We start from the raw sequence: 20,838 nt of genomic DNA, 5'->3' as shown, positions 1-20,838 counted from the left end.
CGTAATAATTAAATAAGAAGGAATCAAATTAATATTAACAACCACTTGACAAAAGATACATCGAAATATTTTTTTTAAGTTATATAGGAAGCTTAGAAAAATATATTTTTAACTATTGAGTCTCTGTGGTAAATCCTAAATCAAAGATATTTTGGAATTTTATAGGTAATAATATATAGGTAAAAACCTTAGGATTTACTTGTATGTAGGTAAGATTTTATCTTTTGCAGCACCTACTTTGCTTCTTTTGTAAATAGCTGTTGTTAATAGTTCTGATGACAAATAATTAGGTATATCAAATATGAACAAAATAATATGTTTATAATTAATAGTTATATTGCAATAAATTGCCACGTGAATGCACTTTATAACATATTACTATGTGAGTTGGTACCAATTAAGTTTGTTTTTACAAAATACAAATAAGTGGACAGGTAATAAAAATGAAAGAGATGGGTAGTTAAAATCATCAAATATTTAATAGACGAAAAATAGTTCTAACACTGAAAGGTTTCGTAGATTGCTATTATTATATTTGTACAGCTAAATTCAAGAATGTAATTCAAAAATTTAATTTTCTGAAATTCATTCCATTTATTATACTTAAATCTTATCTAAATCACAAGATCGACGATAAATTAAACTACCTAAAAATCACAAAATGCACTAAAACATGCACACATGTAATATTATAATGATTTTTATACCATATTTGGTACAATTGTACATAGTTACTACACTGATGAAATAAAGTATTAGCTAGATAGGAATTTTTATATAACTATATTCAACTAATTGTCTAGGTTACATTTTGATCATCGTAACAAGTAGAAACTTTCTGAAATCGCGTTGTGCGACATTTCAAATGGATTTTTCCTAAACCACTACATGCGAGGAAGTAACTGTACTTGTTACAATGTAAATATGTACTGTTATCTCTACAATCACTTTTTGAAAGTTTTTATACGCTAAAATGACCTAATTGAATGTATACGTTAGGTATTTCGCTAGTGGGTAAACATTTCTAACGAAATAACTGATGTAGTGTAGATCATCAATGAGATATATTTAAAACTAATCAAGCAGTTCACTTGAAACATTGAACTAAACATTATTTAGGTATGAAAGACGACGAACATTTACTATCGAATACTTTAAATAATTACATAAACAATAGTTAAAGCTCTTGAATTATACTTCACATTATCTAATTTAATAAGATGGAAATGTCTTAACGCAACATTCAGTCACAAAGTTGTAATCATTAGAAATAAGTACTATGAGAATGCATAACAATACTAAAGGCTAGTTACGTCATTCAGTACTTTGATCATGATCAGTTAAGGTCACTATAAAACGAAGAATAAATATTATGATTGTAGAGTACGCGCGGCCATTTTGGTTCGTTCTCGTGACTCGTGTCGTGCGGGACACGTCATTGGTGGCTATCTCTTTCTCGCACACTCTCCGCATATAGCACCATTGTAACCCGACACGTTTCTTACACACAAGCGATTTCACAACACGTTCGACACTTTCACAACTAAAACGTTTTGTTTATAAATTATGAATCTACAGAAATTTCATGACACGGTTGTTTCTTTTCCTGTAATCTCCGGACAGCCTCGGCGACAAGGGCACGCTGCTCCAGCAACCTTTCGACAAGATCGACGGGTTCTTGTTTTCTAATGTAGTAAGGTGCAGCTCGAGCCCGAGCCTGCAGGTGAAGCTTTTGTTTCAGGCCAAGGGTGAGCTCTTCGATCGCTGGTAATCTACTGGATGCTAGCGGACGTCCCTCTTCCTCAGTGGAGTGACGAGTGTCATATCTTGACCTCTCTTTCAACATAGTGAAGCGTAGGACGATTAGAAATTAAAGATTGATTTAGCAAGGGACTAGAGATCTCACCGGTACAGTGGGCGGCGAGCAACAACGTTTGCGAATGCCGAATGAATGAGCGAGTGAGCCAGCTCGACCCCAGCGTAGGAAAGACAGGTCTCAGCGGGGGAACAAGTGAGGGGGGAGTAATGACGTAGTCAGATGCGCAGTCGTGCCGGGCTGTATACAAACAATACGATGGACGTAAATAAACACAAGACAGACTCGACATGTCTGTATAGTGAACGTTATCTCTGTGTTAGTTGGTTTAGCAAGTCGGTCGAATGGCTTACCCAATCATAACAGATTTTAATAAATAGAACTAGGTTTTAAGAGGGCAGGTTAATCACTCGTTTCGTAGAAGCAGGTGTAAAAAATGTTTAACGTTTCGATTGCGAATGTGGTCACTATATTATGAGTAACGCTCAAGTGATGAGTAATAGATACTTATTTAAGATATTGCAGTTTATAGTAATAATTTTATTTGTAATAGGTACCTATTTAAGCTTAAATTTAAGCTAAATTCAAAATTAATAATAAATTAATCTACTGTTCTCACTTAGTTAACAGGTTAGGTGAAAGGTAGAATGTTTACTACTTCTGGTGTTAAGCTATCTAATTCATTGTAAAAACATCATTGTCATACAAATGACAATTAAGTTTATCGCCAATTGTAATATTTAACAATTCAAAATAATAACAGGCCGATGTATGTGTGTAAAAGCGAGGCTGATTTGTATGTAGGCATGTACGAATGTACGTGTATCGTACGTTTCGTCGAAACAAAACTAAAAACGGGCAATGCCCTCGGTTTTTTCCAGACTATGATCACGTTGACTTAGTTTGATGTTGTTATGATTGCCATACGTGTGTCTTGGACCAATCTTTTAAATATAATAGCGCTGTCTTTCTGATAAATATTTTTACATGTTTTTAATTATAGCTAAACCCCAATATATTTAGGTCAACGGTGTCAATGAGTATGAGTGTTCATAATAGCACTCAAATATATCACTGAGGAGTATATGAATTATTTTAAGAATGAAACAAGTGCTAATGTCGGGAAATAATTATTACAATGGTAATTTCACAGTGCTTGCTATAGAGTCATTGACTCCTAAATAGTGCGACCGTTGCTTTCTGTAAAGCGTGTTGTTTTTTGTACAACTCTAGTGTCGTTTTACAAGTACCTACCCAGCAAGTACTTGGATAATAATATGTAATGTAGGTACTAAAAGTACTTCAACTATTAGCAATATATTATTATTAGTCGGTAGGTACCTAAGTGATTACATTTTCCATGAGACAGATTATTTTGTCTTGTAGATAAGTAGATATCTACCTGCCTTGAGTCTGCTCGTACATTTATTATTAGCTCGGTATTTCGGTAATGCTCTTGCACGTTTCTAACTGCGTTAAGAGCACGTGTTTATCCGTATATCCCACAGGCGATAAAACTGTAGCCATTCTGTAAACTACACATTCTTGAATATACAATTTTGAGTGCAAACACCAAGTATTAAGCTCTAAATTAAAATAACTGTGGTCATGTAAAATTCTGTTGGACGATGACTTCCTTTATTTTGACCTTCGAATAAAGATAACACACGCTACTACGTTTAATTTTATTTTGTAATCATTTGTTACGTGATCCAAGCAGAATGTATTGAAGGAAATACAACAATTATATAACAACTAAAACAAAAAAGAGATGTAATACACCTACTAGGTATAATTTTAAAAATTGTAATTATTCTAACGTAGATGTAAATAAACCTAGATTATTTTGTCGACTCCTTTAAACTGTAGGTAGGTATAACATACTCTGCTATGTTTAGTTATTGAATAATACTTGAGGATTTTCCTTCCTCTAATTCAGCAACAACCTAAATAGGTAGGTACCTACTACCTGACCATATTTGTTTTGTCATTTTGTCGCACCCACTATTCGTTTTGAAAATGAAATGCAGTCGCATGGTTTAAATTTTGTATTAAAATTACATTTATTATATAATATATAAATGATTTAGATAAAAGCAACGTGAGATTTCAGTAATAAATACATAGTAGATACGAATGTCTTGATAAATATTACTTAAATAGATAAATAATAATATTTTGATTAAACAAAATAAAATAAAATGCGTTGTTTCTTCAGATTGTTTTATTATCGTTGTTTAACCTGCTGGCACGTTTTCTCTTTCACGTTTTTGTGCACTTGGGCTAAATAAATAGTGATTTATAATATGACCTGTACATGTTTCTTTAAAACTTAGTTTAGTAGGTATAGTATTGTTTCATTCATGTTATATATTTCATCAGACAGCATAATACCATTTATTTGTAAGATGTTAACAATATAAACATGTAACCTACACAAAACTAGTTTTCATGCGTGATCTCCTACCTATATTTAAAGCTTATTTACATTTCACGACTTATTTACATACACATAAATTAAATAACAGAGACCAAAGGTTTATGTTTATGCAAAATTTTAACCGTCAAAACATTATCAAGACTAATAATATTTTGGTTATACAAATAACCATAGACAAATTGTTTGTTGAATTTTGTACAAAACTGCGATATTTCGAATTGTGTTATAAAATTGTATGATTTTTAAGAAGTTATAAATTAATCTAACAGCAATTTACCAATACTTAACTCTGAAATGGCAATATTTATTGAGCGATGCGTTATTTTAGAACAACGCACTCTAGTGGTGAGTAGCGGGACCAATTTTACAAAGTATTAAATCTTAGCGCAATTTAAAATGTTGAAGCGTTTCAAAGACACAATTTTTTTGTAGGAGCTTCTTTGCTATTTATGATGATATATAACATACTTTTTAACCCGTTTTACATGTAACTTTCAATGGAAGGTGTTCTAGACACCTACTAAAGTAGGTAACAGGTAGTCAGTTTTCTATAAGTAAAGCAATAGCTTACTGCTGACTCATAAGTAGGTTAGCCGAATGAGTAAGTTTACGCAAATAAACATATTTACAAATCTTACTCATGTTATGTTATTATAAACAATCATTGGGTACTTACTAACGACTAATAAAGAGGAAAACAAAATGTTAATTGTATTTGATAGGTAAAGGAAGTTACATGAAAAACAAACAAGGGGCTTTTATCCATTAATAATTAGGTACCTATTAAAACTAAAAACGTATACCTACCTAAGTTCATTTTAAAATATGGTGTTTAGGAACTCTTTTAACAGACTACCCAATCAGTACGAATGAAAACTCCAAACTTAACAACTAGTTTCACCATAAATACTGCACTTCATTATTAACAAGTTAGTAGGTACCTAAGTGCTTACCACTAACAAAAATAAATCTGGGATCTCTATTCCCTTACATAAAAAGTGTAAGTTAGGTATATTTTTATATGGTAAAACTTTTACAAACACGGCCGTACGCCTGTACCTTATCTATAAAGTAAGGCGAAGTTTAGCTAATGCAACCTTTATCAAAAATTAAGAGGAGTAGAGAGCTATGCTTTGCTTTATTCTGTAGCGGTAGCTACTTAAAGCGACATCTAATGAGCGCAACTGGCTATGGACGCCTCATATATAAACATTGGGAAAGGGCCATTGTCAAGTTAGGTACTTATATTGTATTGTGTTACAGAGTGAAATACGGTGTGGCTTTCTACTGGAGAAAATTTTAAGTCATCCTAATTAAGCCAAGTCTGCAATGTAACAAATTTTACAACATCGAATTAAAATAACATCAAAATTTTAATATTTTAACTTTTTAATTCCTAGTTAAGAGTAGATAGGGGATGTTAAAGCACGGTGTTATTAATGTATGAATGCAATAATAACAGTAGAGCATGAAGTCGGTCGGATATTACCCGGTCCAACTGTTACCAAGGTGTTACCTCACCGACTTATGGTGTTGCCACTAGTCGATACTTTTTTATCGATAGTCTTTTTACCTGATCGAAACTTTTTCACAAAACTTTTTATTCAGTTGGCAGTTATTATGTAAGGCACACAAATATTTGTGTCTTTTTTTTTGAAATAGCAAAGTGGAGTCGCTTTAACAGAGACCTGTTGCAGGCTCTTTTCAAGTTCCAGGTAACGTGCATGCGATACCACTGTCTAAACTCTCACTCACTGAGTAAACTTGGCAGGACCATGACGATATATGTCCATAGCATTTACAGTTCGCTCAAAAACATTAACACTTCAAAATGTACTAGCAGACATTATATTTTCGATAAGAGTAGGTGCCTTGAAAGAATTCCGTATGTGTCATTCAACGTTCATGACTAATCTTATAACAATAGTTACCTAGAAATATTTTGTTTTCAATTCGAGAGCACTTATTATAATTTATAAGGTAACTATAATAATGGTCTTTGCCCTATTAATGACGAAGTGACACTTAAGATACATATGGCAATTATTTTATTTATTTCCACCCATGACGCATGAAAAGTTACATTCGTTTATCGCTGGCAAATACGTATGACTATTGATTGTATCAGGGAATTTTTAATCTGAATTAAAAAGGTAACTATTATTCTAAAATAATAAAAATAACTTAAATAAAATGCAGTATCAATGAATAAAATTATACACTAATAATATTCACAACAGTCTTCTAGATTCCTTTAACTCTTATTTACCTAATGAAACATACATACTTGTACTATTAATCATCAGCTCATCAGCAAATTTTTAACAGCAGATTATGTACCTATTTTATGTAGCTACCTATTTATGTGAATGTAGACTAATGAATAAGTCTGGTTTTAACAAACTGACAATAGAAGAGTATCTACGTAATCTTATCATAACTTTGCCATAGATAACTGGCCTACGTAAAATGGATCAGATACGTAGTGATAACAGTCAAAGTTAACCGTTTGTTAGCAATTTCATACTGTTGTTTGAACATTAAAATTGAAGAAGAAACCTCTTCTCTCTCTACATCACTAGTAGTAATGCTATGTCGTTGCGCAGACAGGCCACTAAAATGTCGAAAGAAAGTGAACGCAATCGGCAGCGACCGCGGCATGGCGGCAAGTCGGCAGTATGCTCAGATGCCTTTGCCTCGATGCTCGTATCATAACGAAGGCAGTTGACGCGCGAAAACTAAAAACATTAAAGTGAAATACCACCTTATTACAAACATTAGAACCATGTTGTGAATAAAAGTTGGTATTTTTAATTACAAACAACTGACTTTCATGTGAAACTTTCTATTATCCTACTAAGTTTGTAAGAAAACATGGATTTGTTAAGCGAAGCAAGCAGTGGGTCGCGCGTCTTGATCGCGCGTCACATAAGTGCGGATAAATCGCCTCCCGAAACCAATAATGCGATAAACTCAACAATGTTGTGCCATAGTTACAGCAATCATCCAGATTTCGCATCTTATTACGCAGGTAATTTTATCTTTTATTAATTAAATGCAAAAACATATTGTAAAATATGAAACAAGACCGAAGCTACGGAGAAGCTTTAATTTATTGTTACTCGCTTTTATTATAGACAGCTTTAACGAGAGTTTTAGCCTTACCATTATATTACATTGGTACTTATTTAATATTTTGTGACAAAAAAATAATTATGCTTGTCTCAAATAATTTAAAACCCTTTTGTGTGTAGGAACAAAGACGAAAGTTAAAGCATCTATCTATTTTATTATAGTTATGTTATGTACGTAAGTATTATTCTGGACAAACGAAATGGTCCGCATACCACATAGTTACACTTGGCCAGCAAAGTCACGCTGCCCAAGAGTAACTTGTCAAAGTTGACTAGCCGCCAAGAACTGTTCCGAAAATTCTTTCTATGCCTACTTACCTACTTGTATTATAGATACAATATTTAATATTATGCCAATTACTTCTAATACACTGTTAACTTATCAAAATATATCTTAAGTGCCTGGGTACAACAATTCCCTAATGGCAGCTTAGCTCTTAATAACTAATCGGTCTATTTCCATATTCTTTTCCCAGTATATTTTTATTTTGATTATTTAGACTATATACTTAAATAAGTAAGATTGTCTATCAGGGTCTATTATATTTAAATACATGGGCTAATAGTATATATGGTATGAAAATTATGCTGCGTGTTGCCAGAGACGCTTGAATTTGGCGAGATGCGGATATGGATGTTTGGCAAACGTTTTTAATTTTACATCGATCATGTCTTGCACAACTAAGTTATTTATAAGTCTTCAGTGGTATTTTAAGTTCTACCTAGTTCTAAGTTTGATTACCATTTAAATGTATAATTGATTGTGGGATCTCGATTGTTAAGCGTCACCAGACAAAAGATTCGTGACTCGATTCTTGTAGCTTTACATATAATAGCATCCAATTGGTTCCAACAATAATAAATATTTTATGATCCAAGTAAGAATACTTCCTACTTAGTTTAATTATGGTCTTTTAAAGCCTACTGGACGTTTTATGGTTGGTCATTGTCTTCATGGGTTGTTTTCGATTCCGCATGAAATAAAAAAGCGAAAATGAAGATATTGATTTCGTGGTAATTAATAGAACGCATGAAACATCATTGAAATAATATTCTATTTCATCTTTTTTACATATCTATACTAAACAATTACAAAATATGCACTTATACGGCAGATCCATTTACGGTATGATTGTGTTAAAACTACTTATATTTTCTTTATTATATTATTTTTCAGATATAAAATAAACCTTTTAAGCGTATTAATTGAATCTGACATTTAAGTTATTGGATAGCAATTACAGGTCACCTTTAGAAACATTGTAATAACATTGATATGCGAAACATATTGATTTAAAAGTTAACACCCCTTAAGTGGTGGTGTTAAACTGCTAGGTAATTAATAGGTAGTTCAAATAATTAAATAATAGATGTTACGATAAAATATAGGTATTTAGTGAAAACCTACAGACACCCAATTATACCGTAGACTAAAAAAAGTCGCAAAACTTTTGTGGACTCTTTAAAAAATTTAAAAATATACCTCCTATATAGGTTTATACCGTAGACTAAAAAAAGTAGCTAAACTTTTGTGGACTCTTTAAAAAATTTAAAAATATACCTCCTATATAGGTTATATTTTTTTTTAATAAAATAAAATTTATCCTTGGTCCTGTAAGTAGAACCCAAAGAAGTACTCCAGCACCCATTAGAGGATAGCATTGCCTCCATTGGGCACCTATGTTGTAAGACATTCGAAAAGATACCAAATTACTTCGAAAATTTAATTTACATGTGTGATATTAATCAAAGTTTAATACGTAATTGATATATTACTTGAAGTTATTAACATGATGGGTCTTCAAATTAAATTAATTTGGGATCCATAAAAAATTAATTTATGGTTTACCTTTTCGGAGTCTTAAAGATAAAAATAGCACACCTTTACAAAAGATCCAATATCTAATTTAAGCTTTTTATAATTGAAAGCTAAAATTAGATTCTAATTTAAGTTTTCAATATTTACATATTGGATCTGTTGCATTTATTAATAATACGGATATCTTTAAAAGTTATCCACCCCTTGCATTGAATAACAAAAAAATACATGACACAGCAGCTTAATGATTTATTGGCAATTAATTTAGATAACGTAAGTAATATGTACTTTAATAAACAGTTAATAAATATTGTTGTATTTATAAATAGAACAATGCACTTCGAAACAGTAACGATGAAAGAATTGAGTTTTATAGAACTATGCAGCTATGGCCATAGTATTAAAATTTGTAGGTATGTCAAATCCCGATAGTTATATATTTTAATAGAAAACGATCTTCTATCGATCGACTATCCAGTGCATAAGAGTGCTGATATTTAGCTATTAACAATGAATTATAGCTTCCGCCCACCACTTCGTCAACGTAAAAAGATTACCCATGATAAAGTGTCCTGTGTTAATCTAGGTTATAAACTATCTGTGTTGCAAATTTTATTTAAATCCGTTCAGTAGTTTATTCGTGAAAGAGTAACAAAGACATCAAACCATTCTTACAAAATTCGCATTATTAATATAATATTAATTCGTAGGGTAAAACCCTTTGTTAAAGGCAATAAAACATCAGTAGTTACTGAGTATAAAATAAAATATGAATGCAAATACAACTTCCTTCGTGCCTGTCGGCAGATAATTCAATGTTTCCTGAATCATTAAGGGTGTCCAAACTAAAAAAGTTCAAGGGAATTTACGTTCGACATTTATCTGATAAATAGTTTCTCTGTGGCCAGTATAATTACTACCTGAGGCTTGAGATATTATTCTTTTTTAAAAAATAGTGCCTACTGCACCTAGATCTGTCTCGAATGTAATTAACTTGTATTTGAACGGGCCACAGATAAAATAAAAGTAAGTGTCATTTTGCGAGCCGAGTGCAGTTTTGTTTCTTTTTTTGTTTTTTTAACGTCCTATGTCCTTGATGTACAGGTAACCTACCATTCAGCCTACTTGTTTTACATAAAGCTTGTTCGTATGTTATAGACATACGTACGTTATAAAAGTAGTGCACACTGCACCTATAGTCGTACTTATTGTTCAATTTGTTATTCATTAATATATTATTTTACTATGGCAGCATGGAGACAAATTTATGTCAGTATTAGGTTTTAAAGTATAAGTTGCAATAATAAAACTTCTAATAGAAACTGTTAGACGGTAAATCTCTATGTAAAATATATGTATAGAGCAATAGAATATATTACACACTAACTGAAAGTGTAAAAAACGGAAAGACAAAGAACTGCAGAACAGAACAAAAGGCGTATTATCTACTTAGCAGCCGAGAATTTGCGTAAAGTAACAAATATTTTAAAAAGTGAAAACACAATGACGCTTTTGAAATACAAGAAATATCAAAGAGAATATTTCGACTAAAATTAAACAGATAAGTTGTTGTGTAGTTGCATCTTTGTCGGTACTTTCCGTTTGAAGCAGAAATGGTATTGATCGCTTCAATGGGTAATTCCAAAAACTATGTACTCGGAAACAGTAAACCTTTTTGTAGAATATAATTACCTGCCTATGTTTACGTCGATTTATTTTCTGTACATTCAAACAAGTGCCCTTCCAATCTAAAGAATCAGTGAAAAATAAAAAGACAAAAGACTTGTTTTCTGTGTCGCTTGTTAAAGTTTTTTAGTATGTTTATTTTGTATGATTAATTTTACTAGAGACTGCCAACAATTATACAGAACCCTACCTTTTAAAACAAAGCGTTTGTGGAGCAAGGCTAAACCAAAACCTGGGCTTGGCTTGAGCTTTTTGGGCAGATACCGACTAAGTACATAATTACACACTACACATTTAAAATTGATAACATTTTGTAATTACGTAGATGCCTATTGTTTTAAATTATTCGCGAGGCATTATAGTTTGTTTTTTTTTTATGACGGCTGCTAGAATTATTTTCTGCTAAATAAATAACACAGTGTTAAAAGTCATTGACCATTGTTTTCACACCTAAGTAAATAATCGTTTTTCAATTTTCAGTTCGTATCAGATAAGGATTCATGACAATTCTCTACTGAAATATACTTCTGAATACTTCATTAGATATAATTATTGGCATTTAAGTGCACTTGAAACGCAAGGACTAGGTTGTAAATATTCCGGTAGACTTTTAAGATTCATCTTCAAATTAAATCGTGTATCCACTTATGTGAACAAAGTTGCTCTTGAGAAAGTTATATTTTGTTAATAAATATTTTACTGAAATAATAGAGGTAAGTACAATGTACAAATTATACATTACACATAATATAACGCCTTAACCCATGGGGGTGGGCAGAGATCAAAGAACGCAACTTGGTACGATCCTTACAAACTTTCCTTGCCTCACTATCATTCGTTCATCTTGTTATAAGATTATTTTTGTCTTTCTCTGCTGTCTGCTTAAGCTTAACCAATAGTAATAATCGCTTATGTTAACGCCACGTGTATGTAATGACTTTCCTTTCTTTCTTACGTCAGCATTATTACTTCCTTCATCAAATCATTGAGAAATTTTTATGAACGATGTACCTATACTTCAAATTGCTATAAACGCCACTCATATTGGTAATATAACACATGTATTAACTTTTTCCCTCTATCTATGGAGGGGCTTAATGTGTTACAGGCTCTTATTTTTTGCGACATTAGAAACTAGTATTCAAATTTACATTTTCCAGAGTTTTCTCCAACTTTTGAAATCAAACTTAGGGTTCACGAGAACTCATATAAAACGCGTAACAGCCTCCTGTTGCCCAAAACAAAACATGTTATTAACTTTATGGCTGTTTTGCCTATCCCCTAAGCGTAATAAATTCAGCTAGTACAAATTGCTTGATAAACATATTTCGAGCTAATGGATTACTAACACGAGGTTGTAACCGCTTGTTATGAAACAGTACCCTCTTATTGTCTTCAGAAATATGTAATGAAATTGTATGGCAACCTTGAGATATGGTGATTAATGGCGGGCTATTTACGGTGTGTTTACCCACGCGACTTGTGAAAGTTTCCTATGCCGGTTGGAACTTAATCCGTGTTATTATGTTGCGTGTTAGCAACTTACGACTCGGTGCAGCTAACCTTAGTTATGCTAAAACTAGAAAATTACCGTAACTTATAATATGTATTACATTCTACGGTCGTGTTCGGGAGAAAGCATACATTAAAAAACGATTGGTTCATTTCATGTTCACGCGCAATTACGAACTTCCGATAACCTTCACGGCGTGAAATATTGTATAATTTGTAAAACAGTTCTTTTAACATACAAGCCACTCAAATATTCCTGCACAAAGAAGCTAGAAGCTTGCAATGTTGCTGCTTATTTATCTATACTAATCTATACTAATATTGTTTGTTTGTTTGTTTGAACGCGCTAATCTCAGGAACTATTGGTCCGATTTGAAAAATTCTTTCACTGTTAGATAGCCTATTTATCGAGGAAGGCTATATATAGGCTACATATCATCTCGCTACGACCAATAGGAGCAAAATACCAGTAAAAAATGTTACAAAAACGGGGAAAATTTTGAACCATTCTCTTATGTGACGCAAGCGAAGTTGCGCGGGTCAGCTAGTCTTCCATAAACTACACACTCTTTACAGAGTAGAGTCGTTGTCCGAAGTTCTTTTTTATAAAAAAAGCCGCAATAGGTGGTTGCACGTAACCGCAGTAGTGTATCTTCGGTCTGTGGTTATTTATGTCTCCTATCCAGTCCTGGTATACCAACGCATTTGGCCTCCACTTGCAGATAGTTATATTTAGATTTGTCAATTACGGAGGCAGGAATACAAAGTACATAGTTAAGTGTCATTTATTGTTTAATTGCGTAGTCTACCAATGATGAATTCCCTGAAGACGGACAGCTTTGATTCAATTCATCCAATTGTACTAATTAAACAAGGTCAATATCATATTTAAGTAGCACGTGTAATTAGACTTTTATTAGGGTCTACTTTGGAAGGGAGCTAGGAAGGAAAGATGTACCTAAATTATTATATTTGAAAAACTAATTTCCATAAAACATTTGGAATTATTTAAGTTTAAGGTCGTAAGAAGATTAGTAATCAACGTATGCTAGGATTTCGATGTTGAAACTGATTGTAAGTAACAGAACAAAATTAAATTAATTTAAACTACTTAATGTTTTGTAGAGGATATAACATTTGGTATATGTTTACTAATAGTAAATACAGTAGTGTAACTCCATATGAATAAGTAGTAGAGTATACTAAGGATGTTTTGTAAATATGTCGTTCTTACGTTTTCATAAAAGCTTATAAAATGAGAACAATTTCAGTGTCAAAGACATGTTCGTGAGAGTTGATTTCCGTCATAACATCACGCGTACTGGTTTTATCGTTTTTGGATTAATTTACTTGCTTACCTTTAAAGTTTTGCATTTTGGCATCGTCCATTTTGTTTGGAAGGGCGACGTGATTTAAAATTATTTTCCCAATGAATTCCAATGTGAGTATTCGCATAGAGAGTTTTTGAGGTTTATTCAAGATTTGATTCAGTTTCCATCGTTAAAGTGTTTCGTCATAAAGCACAGATAATTAATTTACAACTGAGTAAACCACAGTGTGCGAATGTTCGTGTCTCTATCAAATTTCCAGAAATAATTCTAAATCCTAGAAATCTGAGTTCAAAATATCGTGACAATTAGTCTTCCATCTTTTTAATTAATACATAGCGTGTAAAAACAAGGCTTCATTAAAGACTATTATCAAATTACTTGCCATTTAACTGTTGTATTCCACTAAACCCAATAAAATAAGCGTTAGTATGAACACTACAATTAGAAGCAACATCCCCATCCCTTGGGCACCCTCGGACCGTTTATTTCGGCCAAAATGTACATACAATGACGTAATATTTACAGTAATTGAAGGCATGACACATTTCCTACTGCCATTCCCCACACTGCCCGTAAACGTTTTGTGTGAATGTTGAATGTATTACGCATTTTACGCTAACCTGTTCATGCGAAAACTACATTTCCGTTTCTTCCTACTGTTATAATGTTATATGACTTGTGTATTACGAATATCCACGGATTATTTATTTACGTACGTAAAAGTTATTGAATATAAATATGTGATCGCATGGTTTTAATATATATCGACATGGAACTGGTATTTTTCAATTATTTCTTTATGATAAAGAATGAGAACAAATATATTATTTTCTATAAATTACTCATTTATGGGAGGAAGTAGTTTTCGTTGTTAAATTTCCAGGTCAATAACCTTTATCTATTGACGTAGGTACATATTTCAAAATTAAAAATAAATTAACTTTGCTATATTACACGTATCTATTACGCGATACATGCTGTTGACTTTTCATTTCGATATTGTACTTTACTTCCATTAAGAATTTATCGAGTCTTATTTCCTTTTCATAGCTTTTGGCAGGTGTTGCCATTAGGCATGAAACGACAGCTTATTTAAAAACGAAAATCTGCCCGGATAGGGAGTGTTCAAGCTACCCAACCTTTATGAAACGATATTATTATGTAGAGTAAGGTAGGGTAGGTTATTGAAAGAGGAATGGTTTACGGAACGACGTTAGGTATCCAAAATTTATTGTAGGTAACGTCTGTTGTACACAACTAAGTAATATTATTGATCGGAGTTAAATATGTAGTCAGATGTACCTTTATACAATATATGTACACGGAGCGGAGAGCTTATCGAATGAATTTAATTAAACTGATACAAGAGAAAAACTAACAAGGCACTATCTATTTTTTCAGTAAAACTTGACTGCGATAATGTTTTAATTGTTATTTTATGCATTAATTTTATTTAAATTGTTTTAATTTTGAGTTCAGTATAAATTCAGTAAAAAAATATATACTTATATATTTTATTTTATAAATTATAAGTATAAGTACAATTACTATAGTATAGTACAATTATAAGTTCCAAAACTTAGGATAAACATTGGCTAATAGGACTGGTTTGAAAAATATCGTCAAAGCAAATTAATTAAGATTATAATTTTACGTAGATATGAACGCAATTTTTATCATAAAAAGAGTACACATGCCTCTTAAGACTTAGTAAAATTGTAAGCTTTTAAAATGACCTATAAAAAACAATGTTGTTACATCGTAGGTACTTCTTAATTATTATTTGCAGACAAAACGTAATTTTTATAATAATAATTTTATTATACAATTGAATTTACTTAGCGCCTTAAATGTTGGAGTAGGTATCACTTATTTGTTAAGATATTTGTTTTAAATACAAATATGTAAACCTTGAAATATTTGCAGAATTGTATAATTTATGATTTTCAAACATTATAGAAATCTTATTTAAATTGTTAAGGTATTATTGTCCTCGTATTGATTCAGGTGTGTATGCGAAGCCTAAATAGGTACCAGTTGCTCTTGCTAGAAGTTCAATGACAAAAAAATCCTGGCAAACTGATTTTGCACGCCACACGTATTTCACTGAGGCTTGTAGTTTTTTCAATCTTTTTAACTTTTAACAGCAAGTTTTGCTATAAATAGTTTTTGCATCAGACGTAGTCACGTTTTGAATGCCTATATGAAGCACGTAGTACAAAAATCCATTTAAATTATATCTGGGTACTCGACGGTACTTATTTCAGATATCTGCTGTTCAGTAGGCACTACAATTAGTGTCATACGGAAAGGACCTCATGCCAATCAGTTTTCAAGTGTATTTACGAACGATGTTACGATAATTTGTCTCATTTAAACAGCTCGTCAGTTTATCGCATACCACCGTAATATGTAAATTAAATGTCTCGATGTGTACGCTACGTAGTAAGCAATTACAAAGGTATTATTTATTTATTTATTATGTATTGTTTACTTAAGCTAACTGTTTTTGATTAACAACTACTATTACGAACATATTTTATGGTAATATACGCAATACCGCCAGTATTGTAACTGCACGTTTGGCGCAGTGGTTTAAGCGGTCACCTCGCCGCAACAACCGTAGCGCCGCGTGTGGTGGGTTCGAATCCCACCCGGGACAAATCTTTGTGTGATGAGCACGAGTATTTGTTCTGAGCCTGGTTGTCAATTTATCTATATAAGTATGTATTTAGAAATATATAAGTATGTTTATCAGTTATTTGGTTACCATAGTACAAGCTCTGCTTAGTTTGGAATCAAATGACCGTGTGTGAGTTGTCCAATGATATTTATTATTATTTATTAGAAAAGCGTGCTTTTAATTTGACAAACTATTCACACAAGTACTTATAAATATCCCTTGTTTATCGATTTCTTTTTGGATGGATGAGGTAAAAGTGTGGAAGGTGCTAGTTTTATTGCTTTGCCCTATAAGGCGTCGATTTGGGAAACTAGGTTCATGGAGTAACTTTGCTGTTTACCGGGACTTTTATAGTGTAAAGATTCTGCCAGGAAAATAACTGCGGACATCCAGTTATATATCCCGGTTTATTGGTACCTATACGCGGGAGTTGACCAGTCTTTTAATTTACTATACTTCCGTTAGTGCGTGAGTCTATTATTTTATGGTCTGTTTGTGTCTATATCACCAATAAAATATTTTTTAATTGTAGTTTTATTAGCTCGTGTATACAATGCACGACGTGTTATAAAGACATTATCTGATTCTCTTGTACCTAATAATTACGAAGTGCAACCGTTCATAAAACTGCATTTAAGTAGGTGAATATCGATTAAAGTGTTTGTTTCCGTGACAAATGTCATGGTTATAGCCTTTAGTCGTGTTGGAACAGTGATAAATAAATCATTGGTACCTATCTAGATTTACGAGAATTTATTAAATTGTCAGATTTATTTATTACGCTTTTATAAGAAACAGTTCTAGAGGACGCAAATGTCTGTCAATTTAATTTAAACTTTATATGAGAGGTATAGTTTTTCCAATTCTCAGAAGATTATTGTTGGCTAACATCAAATTGACCTGAATCTGAACTTAGAATTTGTCTGAATGGACATTTCAAACAAATAGGTACCAAGTAGTGTCGAATGAGATCGATTTATGGCCTAGAAATGAACCCTTAAAAACATTATACTTAAAAGCATAAATATTTGTAGATCTGCGAAAACTAATGACCAATTTAAAAAAACAAAATGATATCGTAATTTTACTTATTAATAGAGATTCATTTCATCTCTGAAACCACTGAACTGATATTATAATGTTGTTGCAGCTCTGAACCCGTACGCATGGATACTCTGGGGGTGCGGTCTGGTGGTGCTCATCTCAATACTCACACTCTACTTCATCACGTTGCGAGCAGCCATGCGACACTATCGGGGCTACATCAACCATGTAGCCGTTGTATTGAGTGTTTATCCTGTAAGTATAACCTTTTTATTTTCAAAGTTACTGGTTAAATAGAGATCGAGCAAACTATCCGATAGAATCCTTTCCACTTGTCATCAATTTTTATATAGAACAGGCGAAACCGGCCGTAATGATAAAATTTTCACAATATATAGGTACCAACATATCACCTATTTTAAAACAACATACATAAAGTATCATTAGATATTGGTGGCACCTGGTGTGACCGTTGAAATTGCGTGACACGTTGCAATTTTAAGCGACTCAAATTGTAGAGGCCTCTCTCAGATTATGAGAATTAAAGCTAGTTAGTAGTTAGGATGAATTGTCAGACTAAGATAAAAATGGGAATGTTATTTGACGAAGTTAAAATTGTATTTGTTTCATAGAGGATGAAAACCATAACAAACTCTATAAAATATTTTTCTCTCTCTCTCTCTCTCTCTCTCTCTTCCTGGCTACTCGTCCCATATGATGGTGGGATCAGCCTTCCTCACACTTTCTTCCACTTCGCCCTATCCTTGAGGTCATCTTCTTTGACCTCACTTCATGCCTTCATGTCTCGCTGCAACACTTATATCCAGAATGTCTTGGGTCTCCCTCTTAATCTTATTCCGGGAACGGACAGCTCCAGTACCGGGTTGCCGACGTAATCGGGTGTTCTCCTAACTTTAACTTCTTATAATATCTTTATCCAACACGTCATAAAAACGGCCTGGTCGAATGAAGGTACTATAAATAACAGAAGTACTCTACTGCTCAGAGTTTATACGTAGTGGTTTTCATTAATTTAAGTTGTTGTTTGTTGTTAACTTTCGGTTAAATGATGGTGTTGATGGTCGCAATTTATTGATGATTCATCAACCACTCGACTATGACAAGGCAATAGAGACTAATGACGCTGTCTTTATCGAATCCTTCGATCTATCCAAATAAGTTCGTTTTCATAGCCTCCTGCCTACCAGGGTCCCTTTTTTTGGAATATGCTGTTGAAATTTTAGTATTGTGTTGACAATAGGATATGATATACAGGAAAAATAGTTTAAAAAATCCTTCATCGGGAAAATCGGTTTTTCACTATGTCCTATATGTAGGACAAAGTGACTATATTACTATGTGATTTGTGTAGGACATAGACTAGTTTTAAGGTAAACAATGGGTTTTGGAAAGGAATATAACACCAATTAAACATTGTTTCAATAGTCAGAATTATATGTCCGTCTCACAAAGTTAAAAAAAAAAACAAAAGGAAAACTTCATCCAGACAAAACTATCAAAATTAAACTTTTCTCATCTTCAACAATTCTTGATAACCAATCAGTCGTTAATTAGGAACATAATTAAGGGATTAATCAAGTTTCATTAATACCTATACCTATAAACTACTCTATTTTTTGGTGGAAATCGAAAAAAACTATTCTTGTTTGGCGTAAAACAAAAATATCCGCACATATTTTGCTAAATACAGTGTTTTTTTATGACATTCACTCTTCTACATCGCGACTGTTTTGCTCCATGATCGGGTAAATGTGCAGCAACTTTTGGACGGCTTGCTCTCTCCCTCTTGTGCTTAGACTCTATTTCCTCGTACTCATCGTCCTCCTCATAGTCGTCATCTCTTCCTTCATCATCCGAAATAAGCTAAATCCAACTTATATTTGCGCAGCTGCATGACTTAACTCTTATGTTTATCCTTTTCAACCTGAAAAATGCGATGATGCAGCCATGCATTTACCCCGGCAAGGTCAAGAAGCTATGGCATTGTCATATAATAGCCACAAATATGTTGAAATATGTACTTACGTACTGTATAAAGTACATCAGAAGTCTAAGTACTAAAACTTTTATTGTCTACATTTGTCCTCTGCAAAGGACATAAAACAAAAAATCATGGTGTATTCAATATTTTATAAAATTATATCAAACTAACAGTGCACATCATCATTTTATAGTCTTAATTTATTAATAATAGCATAAAATCCAATAAGAACCAACATTTAAATATGATTCAAATCGATTAACTTATCCCTGCATGCACGCACCGGCACACGTCCATCTTCTGTCGCCATTACGCAAAAAGGGAACCACACGGCAATTGACATTTACCTATATTTAGTAACCTAGATATTCGATAGATGCCACCACCTAAATGTTTTGGAACTACCAGTTTAAAAAGCGGCAAAATATTTTTTTGAAATTTATCCGGTCTAATGTCCTATTTGTAGTACAAATGTAGGCAGGAGGTTAATGATATCCTACTATCCTACTAATATTATAAATGGGAAAGTTTGCGAGTATGTACCTATGTATGTATGGATGTTTGTTACTCTTTAACGCAAATACTGATTCGATTACGATGAAATTTTGTATGTAGGTAGCTGAAGACCCAGAATAACACATAAGCTACTTTTTATCGCGGAGTTTCCGAGGGATCGGGATTTACACCGGAAGGGGTTCCACGCGGACGAAGTCGCGGGCGGGCTCTAGTTTATCATATTTCTAGGCAAATACGGAAATAAACGAACGAAAATTTGTCATGTATGCCACACCTAAACTCTAAAACGATTAATTAGGTCAACGCACTATTTAGGCCAAGTTTGCCCAAGGTTGGCCATAAAAAGTCCCTTGTCAAAGTGGCCAAGTCATTACTATCAAATGTTGGATCCAATGAATGAATGATTACGATGTGATGTTTTAAATTTAAAAGTTGTTGACTGTAACAAAGTTTAAATTGGAGTTTTTGTAGTGTACTTTGAATTATAATCTAACAACTTAGCTGAGAGTCTTGCATGCAGAGTTCGCAGATGTCGGAGGTGAACAAAATTGAAAATTAAGAACATCAGTGACCAGTAGGCTTATGCAGCTGACGGTGGTCTGTGTGATACAGCAACTTTATTTCAGAAGCACATAGACTTGTTATTTATAATGTAGATTACTCGTGCATGCCAAGTTTCTCTACTAAGTTGACGGACTATAGTTCTGTAGGTTCCGAAATCGTAACTACTTTTTTATACTCCAGACACCTTTTTTCTATTTCTCGATTGTCAATTGATTTTAAATTGAAAATATTTGATGAATATAAAAAAAACTAGAATAAACTTCAGTCACCTTGAACTTTAGGCAACAGTAA

At 32.8% G+C, this 20,838-nt stretch overlaps 1 protein-coding gene across 1 annotated transcript in view; it reads left to right on the top strand.

The window, feature by feature from the left end:
- Window positions 1-6,908: 6,908 nt before the first annotated feature.
- LOC142976923 (organic solute transporter alpha-like protein) overlaps window positions 6,909-20,838 on the top strand; it is a 26,459-nt gene continuing 12,529 nt past the window's right edge. Inside the window, exons 1-2 of the mRNA XM_076120533.1 lie at window positions 6,909-7,287; window positions 17,572-17,720. Coding sequence (XP_075976648.1) covers window positions 7,131-7,287; window positions 17,572-17,720 — 306 coding nt within the window. The 5' untranslated portion in view covers window positions 6,909-7,130. The remainder of the gene's footprint in view (window positions 7,288-17,571; window positions 17,721-20,838) is intronic.

The sequence above is a fragment of the Anticarsia gemmatalis genome, chromosome 12, assembly GCF_050436995.1.
Source record: "Anticarsia gemmatalis isolate Benzon Research Colony breed Stoneville strain chromosome 12, ilAntGemm2 primary, whole genome shotgun sequence".
NCBI lineage: Eukaryota > Metazoa > Arthropoda > Insecta > Lepidoptera > Erebidae > Anticarsia > Anticarsia gemmatalis.
The sequence above is the reverse complement of the archived record's forward strand: the minus strand, read 5'-3'. Positions and strand labels throughout refer to the sequence as shown.